The sequence below is a fragment of the Rhinatrema bivittatum genome, chromosome 9 (genome assembly GCF_901001135.1).
Source record: "Rhinatrema bivittatum chromosome 9, aRhiBiv1.1, whole genome shotgun sequence".
Taxonomy (NCBI): domain Eukaryota; kingdom Metazoa; phylum Chordata; class Amphibia; order Gymnophiona; family Rhinatrematidae; genus Rhinatrema; species Rhinatrema bivittatum.
Window position 1 is genome coordinate 177,041,907 of NC_042623.1, and position 20,962 is coordinate 177,062,868.

The following is a 20,962-nucleotide window of genomic DNA, read 5'->3' on the forward strand; positions in this document are numbered from 1 at the left end:
GAGTAAAAGTCCATTAACTGCTATTAATCAAGTTGTCTTAGAGAATAGCCACTGCTATTAGTGGCATCAGTAAGATGGGATCTACTTAGTGTTTGGGTACTTGCCATGTACTTGTAACCTGGATTGGCCACGGTTGGAAACAGGATGCTGAGCTTTATAGACCCTTGGTCTGACCCAGTATGGCAATTTCTTATGTTCTTATGAACATTGCATCATTGCCTTCAGATCAACAGACACTATCACCCCAAGATCCCTCTTTTGGTCCATGCACATCAGTCTTTCACACACACACACACACACCCTTCCCAATCCATTCAGCTCTTTTGGATTACCATATTCCAGATGCATGACTCTGCACTTCTTGCCGGCATTGAATCCCAGCTGCCACATCTTCAACCACTCTTCAAGCTTTCTTAAATCACTTTTCATTCTCTCTACTCCTTTAGGTGTGTCCACTCTGTTGCAGCTCTTAGTATCATCCGCAAATAAACAAACTTTACCTTCTATCCCTTCCGCAATGTTGCCCACCAATATATTGAACAGAGCTGGTCCCAATACCAATCCTTTTAGTACTCCACTTAACACCGTTTTCTCTTCAGAGTAGGTTTCATTTACCATTACCTGCTGTCACTGTCGGTCAACCAGTTTGAATCCACTTTATCACCTTGGCGCTGACTCCCAAGCTTCTCATTTTATTCACAAGCCTCCTATGTGGGACTGTATCAAAAGCTTTGGTGAAATCAAAGTAAATCATATTGAGTGCTTTTCCTTTATCCAATTCTCTAGGTGTTATGGCATTATCACGGGCATTAGGGCCCTATCGCCCATGATAACGCCTTAGCACGATTTGATACATGACCCTGTTTGTTTGCTTATCTTCATAGTCACCTTTTCTGCTTCTTTGCTTAAGCATGGAATGCAGAGCTGATTGATTTTGTTATTATTGACTTTTGCTTGTGGGTGGCATTCCAGTTTCATTGGCCACCTTCTGCTACCTCCATCTTGTAGTTTAAATGCCTGATGATATATGACCAGAATTTCTAGCTTAGGATCTTCTTTCCTGCCATTGTGAAATGTAGGCCATCCTAACTGTATAGTCTTTAACTGCTCCATACATGACTCCAGCCTCCAATGTATCCAAATCCACTTTGTTTACACCATGTTTTGAGCCATGTATCAAAATTTTCTATCTGGTTTATCCTTTCCTTTCTTTTTCCCTTTCCGTGAACAAATAATATTTCAGAAAAGGCAATATTCTTCACCATGGGTTTAATCTTCTTCCCAGACACTGGTAATCTTTCTGTATTCCTTGGTTACTGTTTTCTTTGAGGTTGTTGGTCCCCAGATGGATGATAACATTGATATTAGAGTCTTTACTTTCTCCTATAATTGCACTGATTATCTGGTTTGCATTTCTACCAGCTGAAGATCCTGGAAGGCATTTAATATTTGTATCGCCTTTGCAAGTCAACAAAAGAAGAAAGTAAGGGGTTGGGGAGAGAAGAGGGTAGTGAGGTGAGTGGCTGGGAAAAAGGGCTCATGGGGGTGAATAGGTTGGGGAAAGGACTGCTCAGTAGTGAGTGGATGGGGAGAGAGAAAACTGTACTAGGATAGGTTTGGGAATGGAGAAGGAAAGAGACAGGGCTACATGATCTTGGGGCGGGGAGGTGTGCCGCACTCATCAGAAAGCATGGGAGAAGCACAGATGATCTCTGAAAGAATGGTGGGGATTGTAGAACTGGTGTAGATGGGCAGACTAGATACGCCATATGGTCTTTTTCTGCCATCATATTTCCATTTTTCTATGTGCTTCTGCATGAATAAAGTTATTGAGGAGCAGGGGGAGGGGAGCTGGAAGTACAAGGGAAGTGCAGTTTATCTCTGGCGAGTAAATGCTGGATGTAAGGAGCTCTATAGAATACATATTTCCAATCTTACTTCTAGTATTGTACCTGAGCAAAGTTTAGGAAGAATAACTGCTTATGGTTCATATTGAGCCCAGGAAGCTTTTCTTCCTCTCCATTCTTTTTGACAAAATTTTCATAGGCCTGAAAAAGAAATCAAAATGTTTAACATTTTCACTCTTTTTCTATTTTATGGAAGGCAAGATCTTGCATTTGGCTGCCACATTTAGAGATGGGGCAAAAATCTGACAATCTTGGATCACAAATCTAAGCCTTCCTTATCAAATGGGTTTTTCATTTTTCATTTTTATTTTTTTCATTTATTAAAATTTATTGATTGCCTAACACAGAATAGGCCTAGGCGATGAACAAAAAATGCATACATAATAAAAACAATAATAAACACACACTTCAGACAAAAAATTTTAGTTTCACAGAAACTGAGGGAAAAATACTACCAAATAATGGTATCTATATCCCTAGATCAAGTTATTTATTATTTGTCAGTTGACATTAACGAAAGCTCATAGCAATTACTCTACTCACATTATTCTCATTTTTCTAATAACCATATTCTCACATTCTTTTCACTGAAAACTGAATTACACATACTTCAGGCGGAGTAAAAACTCTTTAAATTCTAATTTAAATCTTTTAACATCATCCAAAGACCTCAAATTCCACAGGAATGAGATTCCACTGAGTAGGAGCTGCTATGGAAAAAGAGGTCTCCCTCGTACTAAACAACTTAGCATGTCGAACTGAAGGGATCTCTAAAAGATTCAATTGAGAAGATCTCAAACATCTTACAGGTTTATAAATCCGTAATAATGCATTAAGCCAATATGAAGAATCTGGTAATCACTTTGCTGATCTTTAATATCTCAATATTCTATTTTTTATTCTAACTTCTTCGCTGAACCCGTCTTTGAATATCTTTGTATTATGACACTATTTACTAGATTTTACCTAATGACTGTTTCACTTTCTTTCACAAAGATTTCTCACTAGTGTAGCCTGTGATGCTTATTATGAGATTGTTCTCCTTGAACAAATACATACCTTACATATGAGGAGCTCTGTCATGGGGATCTGCAACATTCTATTACTATATCTTTCGGCATATTAATTGCTCATTGTTCTTTTCTTCTTATCTTGGCCCTTTCACTATAAACTCTATCTGTGACTTATAAGCTAGTTGGTTTCTATTTAGGATTCCAAAGGGGAAGATATAATTTTTCTTAGTTCTGTTTTCGATTTGTATTACATTTCTTCCTTTCCCTGTGCAAAGACTCACACTGATGGTTTATCAATCTTGCAAAGTACATTATTTTGTTTTAGTTCACATAATATGCTAAAGACTTTCTCATAGTGTCAGCTTTTACTTGTTTTTATGATTATTCCCAATTACACTTAGACTTACCATCATTTAAGAAGGGTATTAGCCCCACTTTTCTAGAAGTACCTGAAGACGAAGCAGTATTACTAGCCATCATCTACCTTAATAACTAATACCCCTCGACTGACATTGGTTTAGAAACCTTGCCATCCACAGCTGTATTATCTCTTGAACATATGACTGCCACAAGTGAATTAGGACTGTCCATACAGTGAGGGCTTTCACTGCTACAGGGTTTTGTCATAATACTGGATAGCACTATAAATACCCTACAGAATTAGTATGATGTTTCGGACTTTTGCTATGCCTTTGCCTATCATGCATATGCCTTTGTATTTGATCTTCCATCACTGCAGCATATGACTAGAATATGTCTTATGCTTTGCAACACTTTTATAATTCATCCCACATCATGTATGCACAACACAGTATGAGTTCTTCTATTGATTCTTGGTTTTCTTCTATTCTATTGGTTTCCTTTACTTTTCTGGTAAGGTGCATTGATTATATCCCTGCTTGCCATTTTAATAAATATTATCCTGGGTAGTTGTTTAAAACAACAATATTCATTGAAAAAATTTGCCCAGTATACCTAGTAGTATATGAAAAATATAGTACTTTCATACTGGTCTCTCTGTGTACTTATCTTTATATGTTATACCACTAGTATGTAATTACTTGACTCTGAAAGATAACATATGTGATCATGCTATTATGAAGTAGGTCCTTTTTATAATGCAGGTATTTGTATAGCTCCATTATAGAGCTAATAGCTACCTAGTGAAAATTAGTTTGAATGTTAGTGTTTGATTAACTAGTGAATGCTTGTGGGAGTATCATTCATATTAATTAGGAATCTAGAGGGACACACACCTATGCACTATACCTGATAAATACCAAGGTTAGTGGTTAGGACACACTTTAAGTTCCTTTGTCATGGCTCATCATCGAAGACTGGTTGATGGGACACCTGTCCATTAACGGTGTCCCAAGAGGGACATGAAGAATATGATTGATCAGATACACAATATTAGGAAGGAAAAATACCCAGACGCCTCTGCTGTACTGTGGCCTGTCAGAGGTGAATGAACTCTGAGTGCCTTTCTGAGCATGACTTGCAGAATGTCCCTGAGATAGACCTACTGGCACCAACAAGAGAGGCCTATTCAATGGCAACATTTACTTCATAATACAAGGAAACTTGGTTCGTATGAAGCCAGGATGTAAGCTTTTGTCTTACAAATGTATATCTCAACGGACAGAAACCAGGTGAAAAGAAGATCCTTTGAGGTTACAGTTTTAATTAAATCCAAATCTGAAGCAAGAAGCTTATAGACTATCATGCCAATTTTAAACACAATATGCTCGGTAACTGGCATAAAGTAGGAGAAATCCGCTCGAAACGCTTGCTATCCAATCTGATAAGAATGATCAGAAATAAATTGGAGAATGAATAACCAAGCCCCTGATATGATGATCATGTTGATGGTTCTGTTATTAATTCCCCAAATTCTTTGGATCATAATATGGAGAAAGGTAAATGGTGGCATGCTGCAAGGATCTGTACTGAAAATGGTGCTTTTTAATATATTTATAAATGAGCTGGAAAAGGGAGTGATGAATGAGGTTATCAAAATCATAGATGACACAAAATTATTCAAGGCTGTTAGATCACAAACTGATTCTGAGAAATTGCAAGAGGACCTTGAGAGGCTGGGGAATTGGGCATCAAAATGGCAGATGAAATTTAACATGGACAAGTGCAAAGTGATGCACATAGGGAAAAATAAATTGAACTATAGGTACACGATGCTCTGTTTCATATTATATATCACCACCAAGGAAAATGAACTTATAATCATCTTGGACAATACTTTGAAATCCTCAGCCCAGTGAGTGGTAGCAATCATAAAAACAAACAGAATGTTAGGTATTTATTTATTTATTTAATAATCTAATAATAACAATAATTTAATAATCATTTATTTATTTAATAATCATTTTATGTGTTTTATGTGATTTTATGAGTGTATATTGTAAACCACATTGAACGTTTTCTGGAAGATGCTGATCAGAAGATTTTAAAATAAATAAATGCATTTCTATACTACATTATCACAATAGGTCAATGCAGTTTACTAACCAATAGGTGCATGACATCTCACAAATTATCTGTTTAGATGACTAGTTTTGCCATGTTCAGCCACTTATCCAACTAAATTATAGCTGGAAAGGAATGAAAATAAAACAGAAGATATCATAATTGTTGCATCCGTCAGTCGCAGATGACTGCAACCTCTCATGCTCACCTCTTTTTTCCCTGCACCGTCAATCATGGGAAGAATGGCGGCCTCCGCCAACCAACGCCGACCTCCCCGGGACGGCATGGACGCTGCCAACCACCATCTTACTTCCGGAATCACCTAGGCGCGTGCGCAGAGCCTCATTTTATATACGTCATGGTGGGAACCTCGGGGGCGTCCCCTCCCGATGACGTCAACCCGCTGGTGTACTTAAGCTGACCAGCCCATTGCTAAGACGAGTTAGCAAGGAGTTCTCTCATTGTTAAATCCGCTCCACGCTTGGATCTCCTGTTCCAGTATCTCCTCATGGCATTCGGATGCTCTGGGTAACCACTCCACGGGGGCCCTTCCACGTCTTGGCTATCTGCTCCTCGGAGGGCCTTCCTGCCTTGGACTTCACCTGACCCGATCCTCGGGTCTCTCCTCTGGAACTTCCTTGTGTGAGTACCTTCTTCAGTTTACTATGACACCAGCATTGCTGAAGCCTCCACGGTGTACCCCGTGCCTCGGGCCACTACCGTTCTTCAGCATTTCGCTTCTACATATCCTGAGCTTGGTTCCTGTATCTCAAGACCTCATCTACCTCGTCACCTACAGTACAGTCATCCTTGGCATACCCCGCGCTGCGGGCCACTACCGGATCTGCACTTCTGAGGTATCTCCACCAGCCTGCAGGAACCTCTTGGTGTACCCCACGCTGCGGGCCACTACCAGACCTTCTCATCTACAGTACCACCCTGGGTATATCTTATTGCTCAAGAACTGTGTTTATTGCATTTCCCGCTCCTTGGGTTATGCCTTATCTTTTCTCTCTAATAGTCTCTCTCACAGCTGTGTCCTATGTCGCTGAGACCACGTCCATCAATGGTGAGGCTCACGGGGCTCCTCCCTATGGGCGGAGATATCTCTCATCTCGGCCCGGGTTTCACAATTTTCTACAAAACCATAACAATAATACCTCTATATTGATCTATGGTGTGACTGTGCCTTGAGTATTGTTGTAGCTCTGGTCGCCCCATCTCAAAAAAGATATAGTGGAACTGGGAAAGATTCAGAGAAGGGCGACCAAAACGATTAAGGAGATGGAATGACTCCCCTATGAGGAAAGGCTAAACAGGTTAGGAGTCTTCTGAGAGGAGAAATGATAGAGGTCTACAGAAAAGGGGTGAAAGGGTTATTTACCCTTTTAAATAATATTAGGACTAGGGGATATTGCATGAAGATAAGTAGCACATTAAAAACAAATCAGAGAAAGTATCTTTTTCACTCAGAGCACAATTAAACTGTAGAATTTGTTTTCATAAATGTGGTGAAAGCTGGGTTTAAAAAGGATTTAGAAAAGTTCCTATTAAAATTTATAAACCATTATTGGTCATGTAGACTTGAGGAAATCTACTGCATATCCCTGGCTGTGAGCAAGAAGAACTGGATCTATTTTTTATCTGATCGTCAGGTCTGCTGGGTATTTATGACTTGCATTTGCCATGTCAGAGACAAGATGCGCTCGGATGTGGAGCCCTTGTCCTGGAACAGCGCAGGGACTGCCCCAGGGGGCGGAGCACTGAGGGAGACGGAGGCAGAGTCGAGTTTCACCACTGGAAGCCCAAGGTCCCCCTGGGAGGAACCCGTAGGGACCTGGGCTGCTTGGACTTAGGTGGGCCACGCAGGGTCTCCAAGAGAAATGGAAGTCCAATGTGCCCACAGGAACTAGGGGAGCACTGTAGAAACTGAAGACAGCAGAGAGAACCAGAACAGGGATGGTGAAGACAAGGCGAGGAAGAGAGCCAGGAACAAAGACATGGTCAGGCAAGCAAGGTCAAGTCCAGGTATCAGTCCAAGGAGTGGTCAACGAAACAAGGGTCAAGAGCCAGAGGTCCAACAGGTTCTAGAACAAGCTGAGGTCTTGGGCAGGCGGCAGGCAGGCAGGTCAGGAACAAGCTGAGGTGTTTGGCAGGCAGCAGGCAGGCAGGTCAGGAACAAGCTGAGGTCTTTGGCAGGTGGCAGGCAGGTCAGGAACAGGCTGAGGTCTTTGGCAGGCGGCAAGCAGGCAGGCAGGTCAGGAACAGGCTGAGGTCTTTACCAGAAGGCAGTCCAAGGTAAGACCAGGGAGACGAACAGACGAGCAAGCAGGAACAAGCAGGACTAGGAATCAGGAACAACAGGAACAGAACTGGAATGAAGGATCCTGGAACAGACTAGGAACAAGCAAGCAGGAATATGCAGTGACAATCTCAGGAACAAAACGACCCAATCGCCAAGGCAAGGAAGTGAAGGCGATCACTTCCTTATATCGGGGGTTCAATCAGGGAGCGCCGTGGAGCTAGGCCCCGCCCTGGTTCCTACTTCAACGCGGCTGGTCTGTGCATGCTCGCCTGGGGATGTGGTTAGACAGGCTGATGGCACAAGCGTGAGGCGTGAGGCCTGGCGCATCGCAGGAGGCCTGGCAGTCATCACCGTGGGATGTCGCGGTCTCGCTGGGCTAGCTAGGGCCGCGAGGGAGGCAGCGCTGGAACTTGGCACGTGGGCCCAGAGGTGAGCAGTCCCATGCATGGGACGTCCGCTGGCAGGGCGCGCAACAGTACCCCAACTTCTAGGCCTCCCCCTACACGGCTGTGGTTTCTCAGGGTGTTGTCTATGGAAGGTCTTCAAAAGATCTTTGTCAAGGATATTTTGAGAAGGTTCCCAGGAATTTTCCTCGGCCCCATAGCCTTCCCAAGCTAAGAGGTATTCCCATTTACCTCGTCGTCACCGGACATCGAGGACTTCTCTTACCTGCAGAGGAGTATCAGGCTCTGCCGAGATGCGAGGAGCAGGAGGTTCTTTTCTTGAGGGCCAGGACAAAACCAGAGGTTTTAACAATGATACGTAAAACGTATTGTGGATCCCTAGGGTCCGGGGTAGCTGAAGCTGATAGGAGACTTTGCCCACTCGTTGAAGTACCAGGAAGGGACCGATATATTTTGGGGCCAACCGATGAGAAGGAAGTCGAAGGCGGATGTTGCGGGCACTCAGCCATACCTTCTGGCCAGGTCGGAAGAGTGGAACAGGATGTCGATGATGATATGAGGTGCGCTTGGCACGTTCAGCGGCTCGTGACAGTTGTTCTCTTACTCGTGTCCATACTTGGCGGATATTTTGAGCCATATCTTGTGCCGCAGGGGATGGAACCATCACAGGAACAGGTAGAGGCAGATGGGGCTGCCTTCCGAAGACCACTGAAAATGGAGAAAAATTGGTGGCTGCTGCAACATGTGTGTTATGTGACAGCTCAGCCCAAGGAAGTAGACTGGACCAATCATTCTGTTGGTCATTCATGTAGGAAGGTAAAAATGTCTTCAAAGTCTGGTTAGTTCTCTCAGCTTGCGGATGTTAGGCCGAGGTGTAATTCAAAGTTATATTGAATTTTTGACATAAGGAACGCCAATACTTGGCAGCGAACTGGGGTCTGCGGTCGGAAATAATCTCCTTGGGGAGTCCGTGGTGTCTGAAGATATTCCTCAAAAAGAGTCTTGCAAGCTCCGGGATGGAAGACCCAGCAGAGGGATAAAGTGGCCCATTTTTGAGAAGCGGTCGATCACGACCCAAATCACTGTATTACCCTGGGATGGAGGAAGATCTGTGATAAAGTCTGTCGAAATACTAGACCATGGTTCCGTAGGCACAGGAAGCGGCTGTAACAAGCCCCAGGGTTTCCCAGAGGGTGGTTTTTGTTGTGCACAGGTGGGACAAGAGTCCACATACTTCTGGGAATCTTGAGTCATAGTGGGCCAATAGTGATGGCATAACATCTCTAAAGTCTAGGCTTGCCAGGGATGGCCTGCCAATTTCGAATCGTGGGCCCTGCGCAGCTCATGCTCTCTTAATCGGCGTGGAACTACAGTCTTCCTGACTGGGAGAGTAGTGGTTGCTGCGAGGGTGATACAAGCAGGATCTATGATATAACTGGGAGCTTCCGGCAAGTCCTCGGGCTCAAAGGACCGGGAAAGAGTGACCGCACGCAAATTCTTGGAGCCTGGCCAGAAGCACAGGTTAAAGTTAAACCTCTCAAAAAACAGAGACCATCGGGCCTGACAGGGGTTTAGAAGTTGAGCCTCTTTGAGGTGATCCGTGAATATCGTGAACTTGTGTTGCACCCCTTCCAACCAGGGGCGCCATTCCTGCAGAGCCAGCTTAACTGCCAATAATTCACAATCACCCACAGTATATCGTTGCTCTGTGGGGGAGAACTTGTGTGAATAGAACGAGCAAGGTGTTAGCTTGCCTGTGGATGATGTTGACTCAGGACCGCCCCTGCACCAATTGCTGAGGCGTTGATCTCTACTATGAAGGGACGCTTGAGATCCGAATGATGAAGGCATGGACCAGAGGTGAAGGCTTCTTTAAGTCTCTGAAAGGCTGCGATGGCTTTAGGAGTCCATACTCGGGTATTGGCCCCCTTCTTAATCATCGCTGTAAGAGGGGCAACGATATTGGAGTAGTTGGCAATGAAACTATGATAACAGTTCGTAAAGCCCAAGAACCGTTGAGTAAACTTAGTCCAGGTCATTGATTTTATTGATACTTAGAGATGCTGAAAGAGATAACATCCAATACAGTGCAGACTATTAAAATGTCGATTTGAAGGAATCGCCATTGCTTTACCTCAGTGGCTGTCAAGGCTGCTGAAAAAATGTGGTATTCTGAATGAACAGAATGAATATTCATGAGGTCTATTTGTATACAGTTGCTCTAAAGGTGAGGTTTATTTGCATCCCCATGAAAAGTAGGCCTGCTTGGAAACCTCAAGGACGAGTTGAGAACCACAGGTTTGTTGGAGCTACCAATATAAAGTCCACAAATTTACACAGTAATCTATCATTTTTAGTGATTTGCATTGCATGTTACCCATGGATATGGTTGGCAAAGTGGTTGAATTTGCACATATCTGATGTTAGCTGTGACATGTTATTACTGCTCAGGACTCGTAAGTTCTAGACCTGCTAATCAAAACGTCTATATATTGCGAGCAGTCTTTCTTTTAAATATTTTCTTCTTGTTGGCATACTGTAATTTAGCCTGCAGGAGAAGGAACGGCTGATTTAAATTTTAGAGATGAACTTGGTGATCAAATTCTCATGCTTGCTAAGAACATAATTGCTAAGATGCAGAGGAACGTTTGTTAAAACTTGCAAATGATTTTTCATGGATTAGTTTGGTCTTTATCTGCCATCATTTACAATGAATGTTGCTATTCCTAGTTTGCAAAGCAGTGTATTTTCATCACAGTTTTGCTTTCGTAAGATCTTGTGGTGACATGACATAAGCCACTTAACTCCCCTTTTGAACTTTTGTGAGCTGAAAAATGACTGTACTTGTTTGAACTAGACACAGCAACACAAAATCTGCTTTCAGCCACAGCAATGCTGTCCTGCTGTAGCGTGGAGAGGAAAATGAGTTCATACCTTGTACGCTTGTCTGACACCACCATTATCTGCAATGTTTTCACCAAGAGTACTGACTCCACTGAGCTGAAGGAAAAAAAACAAAAAACAAAATTAAATTCAGTCAGTGAGTGGCTTGCTGTCATCTCACACAGTCCATTCCTCCTGACTCAAAAAGAGGAGGTATGATAATCTATTGGTTGAAGCACTGAACTAGTGAGGAAAGATCGTGAGATGTAAACTCCCTCTGTCAATGACTCTCTGCCAATTCTTGGGTATTTTACCTCCCTGTGTCTCATTTATACAATTCTAATGGGGTAGAAGCAACAATGATGATGATGATGATGATGATGATGGTAGTGGTGGTGGGTGGAGTGTTTTCTGCCTTGTTAGGTTAGTTAACCTTTCACTGGTGAGCTCCAACAAGTCAAAACAACTTATGTGATAGCCAGATCAATAAATGCTCCTGGATGAACACTATTGCTCCAATGTATGAGTTAGGCTCATAAATTGGCCCTTTGGAAAATTTACCAGGGCTGAGTTCCTAAATTTAGGATCCTAATTTCAGTAGGCATCCAAATTTAGGTTTCTAAAAAGTGGGTGGCTACAGGAGTAGAGTGAGGGCAGGGAGAAAAAATTAGAAACTTAGCACTTTTTTCAGAACTAGGCATCCCACATAGAGACCCAAATATAGACAAATGAATAGCAGGTCTAAATTTAGACCCTTTAGGGTCCTAAATTTATGTGAATTTTCAGCTGAACACTTAGATCTAGATTTACCATTTTGCTATTAATTTTGCATGAATAGCACCTGTGATAAAAGGAAGGGAGAGAGGGAGGGAGAGAGAGAGCGACAGACTCTATATAAGGCTATCATATAAGTCAACTATTTATACCACTGTAGGAGGGTCAACTAGTAGGGGTGTGCATTCGTTTTGAACTTATATGTAAAACGCTACTTATTTATTTTTTTTAACTTAAAAAAGTGATGAGGCGAAAACGATCGGATTTCCAACTTATTCAACATAGCTATGTTGAATACGTTGGAAATCGCGATCGTTGATCCTAAATAAAAATTTAAACCCCTCACCCTCCTTAATCCCCCCCAAGACTTACCAAAACTCCCTGGTGGTCCAGCGGGGAGTCAGGAAGCCATTCCTCTATTCCTTTGCGAGGAGCACGTGACGTCTGCATCACGTCGGAGTGACACGGCCGTCACGTGGTCCACAACGGTTCCGCTCCCGGACCCCTCGTTGGACAAAAACGGAACTTTTGGCCAGCTTGGGGGGGCCTCCTGACCTCCCCAAGCTGGCCAAAAGTTCCGTTTGTGTCCAACGAGGGGTCCGGGAGCGGAACTGCGGTGGACCACGTGACGGCCGCGTCACTCGTGACGTGGCCGTCACGTGCTCCTGACCCCCCCAAGCTGGTTCCGCTCCCGGACCCCTCGTTGGACACAAACGGAACTTTTGGCCAGCTTGGGGAGGTCAGGAGGCCCCCCCAAGCTGGCCAAAAGTTCCGTTTGTGTCCAACGAGGGGTCCGGGAGCGGAACCGCGGTGGACCACGTGACGGCCGTGTCACTCGTGACGCGGCCGTCACGTGCTCCTGACCCCCCCAAGCTGGTTCCGCTCCCGGACCCCTCGTTGGATACAAACGGAACTTTTGGCCAGCTTGGGGAGGTCAGGAGGCCCCCCCAAGCTGGCCAAAAGTTCCGTTTGTGTCCAACGAGGGGTCCGGGAGCGGAACCGCGGTGGACCACGTGACCCCCCCCCAAGCTGGTTCCGCTCCCGGACCCCTCGTTGGACACAAACGGAACTTTTGGCCAGCTTGGGGGGGCCTCCCGACCCCCCCAAGCTGGCCAAAAGTTCCGTTTGTGTCCAACGAGGGGTCCGGGAGCGGAACCGCGGTGGACCACGTGACGGCCGCATCACTCCGACGTGACGCAGACGTCACGTGCTCCTCGCAAAGGAATAGAGGAATGGCTTCCTGACTCCCCGCTGGACCACCAGGGAATTTTGGTAAGTCTTGGGGGGGGGGATTAAGGAGGGTGAGGGGTTTAAATTTTTATTTAGGGAACCGGTGCACGTATGGACATAGACTCAACTTATGGAATTCTCCATTTGTCCATACTGACCGAAATTGACCCCCCTTTTCGACTTATGGACTTATGAACATAAACTTTTTGTCTGCACATCCCTATCAACTAGTAACTTGAAGTGAGGTTTTGGTGGTGGTCTAGGGTCTGGGGGGCAGTTTTACATGCACAGTCAGAGGTACAAACAACACAGTACACATCAGTGAAGATTTGATGTGATTTGGAGTGAGGAAAGGTACACAAAGATGAGATTTCTACAATGTACTCTCACCCTAGCTTGATAGCAGCTAGGTAGATAGTGCATGTAACATTAAACACCCCTCATTTTCATAAACTCCTCCCTTTTGACTACATTTTCAAAATTTGCATACACATCTCGTGATGCGTTATCGCCTGTGTTATGGCGTTATCATGGGTGTTAGGGCCCTAACACCCACGATAAGGTCCTAACGCGATTTGATAAATGACCCTGTTAGGAACTAAGTTTATCTAAATATAGGTGCCAATTTTAGTTCAGCATTTTTTGAACATCAGTCCTTGCAGAGTCAATTTTCAAAGAATGCTGTCCCTAAACTTGAAAACTGACTAAGACTGAACACCTAAATTTAGATGACTATTTTACTTGGCATCTATATTTTGGCTCTTAAAAAATGTGGGGATCAGGTTGCGGGAAATAAATTAGCATAATGCTGATTTTGAGTGCTAGGTTCCTAACTTAGGTCCCAAAGGTTAGTGAATGAATAGCAGGGCAACATTTAGGGACTTCAGTTAAGGTACCTAAAAGTAGGTGAATTTTCAGCCCATAACTTAGGAACTTATGTTCAGCTGAAATTTCACCTACATCTAAAACTAAGGTAGCTAGGTCAGACACTCAATTTTCTTTCACTATCAGTCTCAAGTACATTCGGGCCGATTTAGTAAAGGCCACTCGTCTGTACACGTGATACAGTATTTAAATGAGGCCCGGCGGTAGAAATGGGCAAAAGGAGCGGCGGCTGTCAGCGGGTTTGACAGCCGACGCTCAATTTTGCCGGTGTCGGTTCTCGAGCCCGCTGACAGCCACGGGCTCGGAAACCGGACGCCGGCAAAATTGAGCGTCCGGTTTTTGACCCAACAGCCGCCAGCTGACTTAAATTTATTTATTTTATTTTTTTTACTTTTTTTACTCTTCGGGACCTCCGACTTAATATCGCCATGATATTAAGTTGGAGGGTGCTCAGAAAAGCAGTTTTTACTGCTTTTCTGTGCACTTTCCTGGTGCCGGAAGAAATTAGCGCCTACCTTTGGGTAGGCGTTAATTTCTGAAAGTAAAATGTGCAGCTTGGCTGCACATTTTACTTTTTGAATCGCACGCGAATACCTAATAGGGCCATCAACATGCATTTGCATGTTGAGGGCGCTATTAGGTTCGGCGGGTTGGACGCACGTTTTCCGCCCCTTACTGAATAAGGGGTAAGGGAAAACGCGCGTCCACTGGCAGGTTAACAGTGCGCTCCGATGGAGCGCACTGTTAACCTGCTATCGGGCCGATTGTGAGTTCCAGTGGCACTTGCTAGCACCACTGGAACAGAAAAAGGTCACTGATCCCCCAGCCCCCAGCCAATTCCCGGGACAGCCAGAGAGTATACACACATACCTGGTCTGGCTCCCTGCATAACCTTCATTGAAAATTGTTTTTTTTTAAATGAAATTAAGGCTATTCAGCCTAAAAGCTTTCCTCCTGTCTTCTCTGGGTGCACTGTGGTCCAGAGAGGATTTTTCCTGTTCCCGTGCTGTGTCTCCAAGCTGCTGGGAATGAGTTGGGCTAGCCATCAATAACGACCCTTCTGGCTTTGATATTCTAGTACTGTGGCCACCCAACAGGGGAGCACGCTGGCTAGCATGGCTTCCTGTCTCTTAACTTTGGGAAGGACTGTCTGTTTGAAATGCTGTTCCCTTCTTTCTAGCTGACCTGAAAAAATGGTAGAAAGTAAAATACAAAACTGTTGCTTGAATTAGGAGTAGGATCAAAGCCTTATAAAGGCTAGTTGTAACTCCTGAGCCTCAGAAATGTGGGAAATGCTCAGCAAGGAAGTCCTAATTATGAATCTCAGTCTGGCAGATGTCAGCACTGTACAGGTATATGTACAGTTTTTCATATTGTTGGGGTTTTTTTTAAGTCTTTTTTTTTTGGTTAAATAAATTGGTTTGATTTCTATTTCTACTCACTGCCCTTTGTGTACTGTTAATAAAGAGCACACAGAGCATTTCACTTGTGTTTGACCATGCCACAATGAACTATACTTCTGGCATAGAAATTCTAATAAATCTTGTTACCCCAAAAGCTGTGCCATTTCCAGTATCCATGAATATGGATACTCGCAGATGTTTTCAAGTTCTACAGCAAGTTCTGACACCGAAGCCATCCATTTCACTAGAAGGTTGCAGGAGCCTTCCACATATTCTGAAAAGAATATGGGGACCCACACCGATCTATCCTCCAATTGTACTTCTGTGTTTGTGACATGTGAATAAAAGATCCTACATCCCAACCACCTCAGTACCCTGACGATAACAAGAGCAGCACGTAGTGGTCTCCATTCTAACTGGTGGGGAGGGAGGGAGGGGCCATGGGAAGGTAGAGATTGGGTAGTCCAGATTTGGGCTTTTATTTAGCATATTTGTGTTTTCAGAGGCACTAGCCAACAGGGTGTGATAAGGGCCTCAGAGAGGAAAGGAATGAAGGAGGGAATGAGAATGGGTATGTGAATGTATGTAAGTGTCTGTATTGTGAGTGTGTGTGTGTGTGTGTGTGTGTGTGTGTGTAGTTATAAGTGGGAGGAGAAGATGCAAGGAAGTGAAGAATATATATATATGTACACAATCACACACACGACCTCTGCATATATATTTTAGCAAATTTCTATGGATTTATAACTTCTCTCTCTGTAAGGCAACTTAGGCCTTACTATAACTTTGAATTATGTGTTGTGTTTAACATAAGACATTTTCATTTAATGGGTGGTTCTGGGATGTGTGCATAAGGTATGAGTGAAAGGGAGTTGCCTCCCCAAAGGGGATGGAGTTTGGAAGAAAGATTTTAAAGGGCTTACACAAGCCCAAGGGGGGAGTTAATGAGTTGGAGCCATGAACGCAAAGTGGGCTGAGGCTATCACAGGTCAAGAAGTCTACAGACTAAGGCTGCAGCTTGCACCTTAGTTGGAGCTTAGATTTGTTTTGTGTTAGAAAAGATCTGATTGTTGGAAAAGCTGAAGAAACCCAGGACGGTTTACAAGGAGAAAAATAATCCCTCAGTCAATGGATATTTTTGATCTGTCATGGGAAGCCTATGGCTTAGAAAAGAGATTTTCTTTTAGTGAGGCGACAAGTTTCCATTACTCTCTTTGAGGTCCTGAGGGGTAAACAGCCCTGGTGGGGTTGGACTGGAAAAGGCCCTGTGAAAAGTGGGCAGCTTTGAAGTGGCAAGAGAAGGGCCTAGCAGTCTTTTGCATCGAGTGTCACATGTATGATTTTTTACTCACCGGTGAGAAATTGTATTTGTGCATGCGATGCAAAGAGCTCCTGTCTCTCAGAGAACGAGTTCAATCGCTGGAGGCTAGAGTGGCAGACCTGGAGGAGCTGAGGCAGACAGAGAGGTATATAGATGAGACCTTCAGGACATAGTAGCCAAGTCCCAACTCCAGTCTGGCAGCCCTGGTGCTGCCTTAGAGGAAGAAGGTCTCATGATCGGAGAGCATCAACCTGGTACAGTAGGAAATGATCCTGTAGTAAGGACCTGCTCTCCAGGTGGTGCACTGTCCTCTCGCACTGAGGATGTGACTCCCAGGGCTACTGCCCAGGAGGGAAGGGTTAGGTCAGCCGTCATAATTGGTGATTCGATTATTAGTAATGTAGACAGCTGGGTAGCTGGTGGGCATGAGGATCGCCTGGAAACTTGCTAGAATGCCTACCTGGTGCGAAGGTGGTGGACATCACGCATCACCTAGATAGGATTTTAGACAGTGCTGGGGAGGAGCCGGCTGTCATGGTACATGTGAGCACCGACATAGGAAAATGTGGGAGGGAGGTTCTGGAAGCCAAATTTAGGCTCTTAGATAGAAAGCTGAAATCCATAAACCTCCAGGGTAGCATTCTCTGAAATGCTCCCTGTTCTACACACAGGTCCCCAGAGGCAGGCAGAGCTCCGTAGTCTCAATGTGTGGATGAGATGGTTGTGCAAGGAAGAGGTTTTCAGTTTTGTAAGGAACTGGGGAACCTTTTGGGGAAGGGGGAGTCTTTTCCGAAGGAATAGGCTCCACCTTAACCAGGGTGGAATCAGGCTGCTGGTGCTAACCTTTAAAAGGAGATAGAGCAGCTTTTGAACTAGAACAAAGGGGAAAGCCGACAGTCACTCAGCAGTGCATGGTTTGGAGGGAGGTATCTTCAAGGGATACTAAGGACGCATTAGAGTTAGGTCACCCCAACAGAGAGGTTCCAATAATAAGAAAAGTAGTCCAAGTGCCTATAATTAAAAACTCACTTGAGCTAAAAGATTCCAATTTATCCCTATAAACTGAAAACCAGAATGTAAATACAAACAAAAAACACACTTTGAAATGTTTGCATGCTATTGCAAGACATCTAAGAAGTAAGATAGGAGAATTAGAGTGTATAGCAGTGAATGATGACATAGACTTAATTGGCATCTCAGAGACATGGTGGAAAGAGAATAACCAATAGGATAGTGCTATACCAGGGTACAAATTATATCGCAATGACAGAGAGAAACATCTTGGTGGCAGGGTGGCATTTTATGTCCGGAATGGCATAGAGTCCAACAGGATAAAGATCCTACATGAGACTAAATGCATAATTGAATCTTTATGAGTAGAAATCCCTTGTGTGTTGGGGAAGAGTATAGTGATAAGAGTATACTACCGTCCACCTGGCCAAAATGATGAGATGGACAGTGAAATGCTAAGAGAAATTAGGGAAGTTAACCAAACTGGTAGTAATAATGGGAGATTTCAATTACCACAATATTAACTGGGTAAGTGAAACAGCAGGGCATGCTAGAGAGATAAAGTTCTTGGATGGACTAAATGACAGTTTTATGGAGCAACTGGTTCAGGAACCAATGAGAAGGGGAGCAATTTTAGATCTAATTCTCAGTGGAGTGCAGGATTTGGTGAGAGAGGTAACAGTGGTGGGGCCGCTTGGCAATAGTGATCATAATATGATCAGATTTGAATTAATGACTGGAAGGTGGACTAAGTAAATCCATGGCTCTAACGCTAAACTTTCAAAAGGGAAACTTTGATAAAATGAGAAAAATAGTTGGAAAAAAACTGAAAGGTGCATCTACGAAGGTAAAAAATGTGCAAAAGCATGGACTTTGTTAAAAAATACCATCCTAGAAGTACTGTCCAGATGTATTCCATACATTAAGAAAGGTGGAAGGAAGGCAAAACGGCATGCTTAAAGGTGAGGTGAAAGAGGCTATTTTAGCCAAAAGATCTTCATTCAAAAATTGGAAGAAGGATCCATCAGAAGAAAATAGGATACAGAGTAAGCATTGGCAAGTTAAATGTAAGACATTGATACGACAGGCTAAGAGAGAATTTGAAAAGAAGTTGGCCATAGAGTCAAAAATTCACAATAAAAACTTTTTAAAATATATCCAAAGCAGAAAGCCTGCGAGGAGTCAGTTGGACTATTGGATGATCAAGGGGTTAAAGGGGCACTTAGAGAAGTTAAGGCCATCATGGAAAGATAAAACAATTTCTTTGCTTCGATGTTTACTGAAGAGGATGTTGGAGAGATACCCGTTCCAGAGAAACTTTTCATATGTGATGATTCAGAACAACTGAATCAAATCATGGTGAACCTGGAAGATGTGGTACACCTGACTGACAAACTGAAGAGTAATAAATCACCTGGACCAGATGGTATACACCCCAGGCTTCTGAAAGAACTAAAAAATGAAATTTTTTCAGACCTATTTCAATTAATTTGTAATATATCATCAAAATCATCCGATGTACCTGAAGATTGGAAGATGGCCAATGTAACCCCTATATTTAAAAATGGATCCGGGGTAATCTGGGAAACTATAGACCAGTGAGCCTGACTCCAGTGCTGGGAATAATTGTGGAAACTGTTATAACAAATAAAATCACAAAACATTTAGATAGCCATGGTTTAATGGGACAAAGCCAGCATGGATTTACCCAAGGGAAGTCTTGCCTCACAAATCTCATACATTTTTTTTGAAGGGGTGAATAAATATGTGGACAAAGGTGAACCAGTAGATGTGGTGTATTTGTATTTTCAGAAGGCGTTTGACAAAGTCCTGCATGAGAGACTTCTAAGAAAACTAAAAGGTCATGGGATAGGAGGCAATGTACTTTTGTGGATTGCAAGTTGGTTAAAAGACAGGAAACAGAGAGTAGGATTAATAGGCAGTGGAAAAAGGTAAGAAGTGGAGTGCCTCAGGGATTTGTACTTGGACCGGTGCCTTTTAATATATTTATAAATGATCTGGAAAGGGGTATGACGAGTGAGGTGATCAAATTTGTGGATGACACAAAATTATGCAGAGTAGTTAAATCTCAAGTGGACTGTGATGAATTGCAGGAGGACCTTGCGAGACTGGAAGATGGGCTTTGAAATGGCAGATGAAATTTAACATGGATAAGTGCAAAATGATGCATATAGGGAAAAATAACCCTTGCTGTAGTTACACAATGTTAGGTTTTATCTTAGGAGTTACCACCCAGGAAAGAGATCTAGGCATCATAGTGGATAATACATTGAAATCATCAGCCCAGTGTGCTGTGGCAGTCAAAGAAGCAAACAGAATGTTAGGAATTATTAGGAAGGGAATGGTAAATAAAATGGAGGATGTCATAATGCCTCTGTATTGCTCCATGGTGAGACTGCATCTTGAATACTGTGTGCAATTCTGGTCACCACATCTCAAAAAGGATATAGTTGCACTGGAGAAAGGGATACAGCTGCAGAGAAGGGCAACCAAAATGATAAGGGGCATGAAACAGCTCTCCTATGAGGTAAGGCTAAAGAAGTTAGGGCTGTTCAGTTTGGAGAAGAGACATTGAGGGGGATATGATAGAAGCTTATAAAATCATGAAAGGACTTGAACAAGTTAATATAAATCAGTTGTTTAATCTCTCAGATAATAGTAGGACCAGGGGGCACTCCATGAAGTTAGCAAGTAGCTTATTTAAAACAAATAAAAAAATATATTTTTCACTCAGCACATAGTTAAGCTCTGGAATTCATTGCCAGAGGATATGGTTATAGCAGTTAGTGTAACTGGGTTTAAAAAAGGTTTGGATAAGTTCCTAGAGGAAAAATCCATAAACTATTATGGTAATTAATAAGCAATAGTAGCTTGTGATTTATCTAATGTTTGGGTACTTACCAGGTACTTGTGACTTGGATTGGCCATTATTGGAAACAGGATACTGGGTTTGATGGACCCTTGGTCTGTCCTCAGTATGGCATATCTTATGTTCTTATGTTTTTATGTTGGTGAGTAACCTTCTGAAGATTTGGGTCTTTGAAATTGAAAAACTGTTTTGAAGTTTAATTCTGGAATTATACTGCTGAAATTGTTTTCATCTTTAGTCTTCTCAAATTAGATTGTGATCTTTTTAAATTCTAGAATAAATTATGTCTTTCTTTTTGGGACGTTTCTATAATGAAAATGCTGCCAAACCTGTTATGTGAATACTTCTGTTGATGAAAAAAATCACAAGAATGCTCATTAGACTTGATAACCTTTTTATCAGAAATGATGTGAAATTCCTTCATTGATTCCTCCTGATGCAGCCCCTTGGCA

The 20,962-nt window shown here is 43.1% G+C and overlaps 1 protein-coding gene across 3 annotated transcripts in view; it reads right to left on the reverse strand.

Moving 5' to 3' along the window:
• MME (membrane metalloendopeptidase) overlaps positions 1-20,962 on the reverse strand; it is a 189,561-nt gene that overhangs the window by 20,128 nt on the left and 148,471 nt on the right. For all 3 annotated transcript variants that reach the window (XM_029615303.1, XM_029615305.1, XM_029615306.1), the window contains exons 20-21: positions 11,048-11,113; positions 1,953-2,048 (exon numbers count right to left, since the gene is read on the reverse strand). In XM_029615303.1, coding sequence (XP_029471163.1) covers positions 1,953-2,048; positions 11,048-11,113 — 162 coding nt within the window. The remainder of the gene's footprint in view (positions 1-1,952; positions 2,049-11,047; positions 11,114-20,962) is intronic.